Source organism: Lactuca virosa, chromosome 1 (assembly GCF_052849685.1).
Source record: "Lactuca virosa cultivar CGN04683 chromosome 1, Lactuca_virosa_CGN04683_v6, whole genome shotgun sequence".
In the NCBI taxonomy this organism is placed as follows: Eukaryota; Viridiplantae; Streptophyta; class Magnoliopsida; order Asterales; family Asteraceae; genus Lactuca; species Lactuca virosa.
This window is the reverse complement of record NC_136426.1, coordinates 126997341-127001834: the sequence shown is the minus strand read 5'-3', so window position 1 is coordinate 127001834 and position 4494 is coordinate 126997341. Positions and strand designations below refer to the sequence as shown.

Sequence of the window (4494 nt, the reverse complement as noted above, 5' to 3'; positions counted from 1 at the left end):
GAGTTTCCTTCAGTAGGAATTGGTCAAAGGCACCAATGTCGACCCGCGTAGAGTATGTATGATGATTAGGAGCTAAGTGTGGGCAGGGCCCGTATCTTAGACTTGTTTATGATTAGTAGCTCAGTGTGGGTAGGGCCCGTATCTTAGACTTGTTTATGATTAGTAGCTAAGTGTGGGAAGGGCCCGTATCTTAGTATTACCAGAGTATGATGATGAACTAGTAGATTATGGTATAATTGTTGTCTGCGTGATACTTGTATGTATGTTTAGTTAGCGGGGTGTGGGCGGGGGCCCGTATCCTCCAGATAGAGGAGCGTGGGCGAGGCCCGTACCTCCTAGCCAACTGAGTGTAGGCGAGGCCTGTATCTCCTAGATAGCTAAGTGTGGGCAAGTCCTGTATCTCCTAGATAGTCGAGTGTGGGCGAGACCCGTATCTCATAGTTAGTTGAGTGTGGGCGGGGGCCCGTATCTCCTTGAGTGTGGGCGAGGCCCGTATCTCCTAACTGCATGTTATATGTTATGTCTATGGTATGTGGTAGTTTGGGGAGACTCATTAAGCTTCGTGCTTATAGTCTTTAGTTTTGGTTTCAGGTACTTCCGGTAGCAAAGGGAAGAGCTCGAGATGACTTCATTGCACACACCACAGCGTTTAGCCTGGGATTATTTACTCTGATATTTGGATATGTGATTTTGATATAGTGTTTTGACATGATGTTTGAGATATTACCACTTATGTTTTTATGAGATGATTTGGATTACTATGATTTTATTATAAATAAAAACAAAATTTTTGGACCGTATTTTTTGGATGTTTCAAGTTGGTATCATAGCCTTGGTTTGAGGGATTCAGGCACACTCTCGGGTGTGTTTGAACTCAAACTGAGGATATGGTATGAAAATTTTCAAAGAAAATCATTTTTATAAAAAGAATTTTGAAAAGATAAAAAGAACTTTGAAAAGAGAAAAAGGGTGTGGTGTATGCAATCAGACGTGCTCAAGTAAGTACTCCCAAATTACCCATACAAGTTTATGTTATGATATGTTTATGAGAACTGCATGCTAGATTAGGGCTAAGGATCTAGGAAGGATGCCTTATGTGCCTTTTATGTGTGTATGAGCTTTATAAACTGCATGCTAGTATAGATTAGTCAGTGTTATGATGGCCTGAGTAGAGAATGCTTGATTATGTTTACTCAATGCTCGAATGTTGCTTGCTTTGTGCTTTTAGGAGTTCTAGTTATCTCTTACTAACTAGTGAACGAATATGTTAAGTTACATATTGCGAGGACTAAATGATTTTAGAAGGTTAGGTTTAGCTCTATTTCACAGCTCTTGTTTGAGTCCAACCGTTGTAGGGTAGAACCTCTCATTCGAAGAATTATCTAGTCTTAGTGATATGTAATGGTACTCGGGAGCTAGTTAGGGGGAGATGGCAAGGACTTCTTATGCAGCTGATGGAGGAGAGTGGGTTGGTGATTATCCTAGGGCAAGCCTAGGATGAGATTCGCGTGAGAACAGCAGTAGCAGTAGAAGGAACTTGGTGGAGTCAAGGTAGTTCTTGAGGAAAGTACGGATAGATGTGGAAGGTAGTATGGGCCGTACTACTGAAAGCAGAGGATCCGTACTCGAATCAAGGAAGGCTGAGATGAATCCAGGGAACTTGTAGTAGGTGTGATCCCTCGAGTTATGATGAGTGTCCTGATGTTTGTTATGGTGTGGTTTCAGAATGGTGACGCTACGCACTAGACCAGTCGGCACTTCAGGAGCCGGAGAGGGATCAGGCTCGGGCTCTGGAGCCGGGCAGCTCGACGAGTAGACGAGAGAGTTCATATCGTCTGAGGTCACGCGCAGTATTTTGGACCAGACTCCTGTGATCTTTCGTACGATCAAAGAGGGTATCTTGGAGCTTTTAGATGAGAGACTAAGTGCATTCCGCACTGAGCTGGCGGCCATGATGGGGTCACGCACGCTGACGTTCAGGGAGTTCAGAGCTTGTGGAGCTCCCGACTATCATGGGGCTCGGGACCCCATTGCTAGCAGCAGGTGGTTGGATGATGTCGCTAACGCATTTCGTACGAGCCGATGTCCCGAGGGGGACAAGGTTTGACTTGCTTCCTGTCTTCTAAAGGACAGAGAACGTGATTGGTGGGAGGAGGTCGGACATGCCATTGGAGATGATGCAGCTCTTGATGCTATGACTTGGAGTGACTTTTCGGCCAGGTTCAGGGCCAAGTTTGCACCTGTGCTTGAGGTGCAACAGCTTTCCATGGAGTTCCAGGATCTCCAGCAAACGACTAAGACGGTGACCGAGATCACCGCTATGTTCAGGGAGAGGGTCCTTCTTGTTCCGCAGTATGTGACGGACGAGGAGATGAAAAAGGCCCGGTACCACGAGATGCTGAGGAACGACATTCGACAGTTTGTGAGCCGATCCAGCTGCAAGACGTTGGAGGATATGATAGCGAGGGCTAGGGAGAGGGAGATTGATTTAGAGATGGAGAGGAAGAGGAAACCAGATGTTGCGTCTGGTGTGGAGGGTTCGGGCAAGAAGCCCAAGGTAGATTCCTGAGGGAAGGTCCAGCAGGGCCGAGGCTGTTGTGGCAAGTGTGGCAGGACGCATGACGGGGCGTGCAGGGCAGGTAGTTCGGGCTGCTTTAAGTGCGGCCGAACTGGTCATGTTAGTAGGGATTGTACTGCTACCACCACCACCACTGCAGTATTTGAACTGATTTGATTCCAGTACAATCAGAGGGGCCACAAAAAGGCCCAGTGTCCGAGTTTAGCAGTATCAACAGGACGAGTGGTGGCACCCGCTCCTACTACATTGAGGATTACCGACGGCCGCAAGGGCCGAGCGGATGCGCCAGTGGCGAAGAGCAGAGCCTTCCAGTTGACAGTAGAGGAGGCACGTGCAGCACCCGACGTGGTGATGGGTATGTATCTTCTCCTTGAATCCTCAAGCTTCTCCTTCCTTCACAAGCTTCAAAGCACACAAAGTTTCACTCACAAATGGCTCCCAAGCTCACAAATGCACTAGGGTTTCCGAATCTAGGGTTTGGGACGTGGAGGCTGGAAATGAGGCCAGCAAGTGGGGATTAGGATGCTTAAATAGGGTTCAAAACCCCGAAATTAGGGTTTCATCCTGGCAGCCCTACTCGTCAGGTTGAGGCTCTCGACTCGTCGAGTAGGTAACTTAAAATTCCGCGTCAATTCTGGTTTCTACTCGACGAGTTTGGGGCTCCCAACTCGTCGGGTTGCTCTACAAAAGTGAATAAATTATGATTAAATGCGTACCAGCAACCAGGCGTTACATAAACACAATAGTTTTAGATAAAACTAAGTAAGGGCAGAATTTATCAAAAGCATAGACCACAACAAGGAGTTCCTTTTCGGTAGTAGTATAATTCTCTTAAGCCGGATTTAGAGTCTTCTTGCATTATATGGGTTGAAAATGCTTCTCAACCCTTTGTCCAAGAACAGCTCCAACTATAAACTCACTTGCATCATACACAAGCTCAAATGGGAGGTTCCAATTTGGGGAAATCGTGATAGGGGTACTAGTCAATTTCTCTTTCAATAGTTGAAAAGCTTCAAGGCGTTCTTTGGAGAAATAAAATGTAGCATATTCCAAGAAAAGTTGGGTTAATGGCCTTGTGATTTTAGATAAATCCTTGATGAATCGGCGGTAAAATCCTCCATGGCCTAGAAAACTTCTCATCCCTTTTACATTTGTTGGAGGTGGTAACTTGGCTATTTTGTCAACCTTTGCACGGTCCACCTCTATCCCCAATTTTGAGACTCTGTGTCCCAATACAATTCCTTCTTTGACCATAAAGTGGCATTTTTACCAATTTAAGACCAAGTTGGTCTTTTCACATCTTGCTAACATTAAGTCAAGGTTGGATAAGCAATCTTCAAAAGAGGAGCCAAAAACCGAGAAATCGTCGATGAAAACCTCCATAAAATTTTCAATCATGTCGTGGAAGATGGCAATCATGCACCTTTGGAATGTGGCTGGTGTGTTGCACAATCAAAATAACATTCTTCTATATGCAAAAGTCCCACTTGGGCAAGTGAACATGGTTTTTTCTTGGTCTTGAGGATTGATATGAATTTGAATGTATCCTGAAAAACCATCGAAAAAGCAGTAATAGAGATGACCGGATAACCTTTCGAGCATTTGATCAATAAATGGTAAAGGGAAGTGGTCTTTGCATGTAGCATCGTTTAGATTACGATAATCGATGCACACACGCCAACTGGTTACCGTTCTTATTGAAATAAACTTGTTTTTTCGTTAGTGACTACCGCCATTCCTCCTTTTTTGGGTACCACGTGCACCAGACTCACCCATTGGCTATCCGATATTATATAAATGATACCGGCATTCAAGAGTTTGACTACCTCTTTCTTCACCACTTCTTGCATGTTTGGGTTTAGTCTTATTTGGCTTTGACCACTGGCTTGGCTCCTTCTTCTAAGTTGATTTTATGT

At 45.1% G+C, this 4494-nt stretch overlaps 1 protein-coding gene across 1 annotated transcript; it reads right to left on the bottom strand.

Moving 5' to 3' along the window:
• Positions 1-3436: 3436 nt before the first annotated feature.
• LOC145120349 (putative mitochondrial protein AtMg00860) lies at positions 3437-3832 on the bottom strand. Its single transcript, XM_079056179.1, has one exon. It carries the CDS (start codon positions 3830-3832, stop codon positions 3437-3439), a length of 396 nt encoding a protein of 131 aa, XP_078912305.1.
• Positions 3833-4494: the final 662 nt, after the last annotated feature.

Excerpts from the sequence above, each read along its gene's own strand:
- LOC145120349 (XM_079056179.1), bottom strand. The coding sequence starts at position 3,832 with ATGGTCAAAGAAGGAATTGTATTGGGACACAGAGTCTCAAAATTGGGG.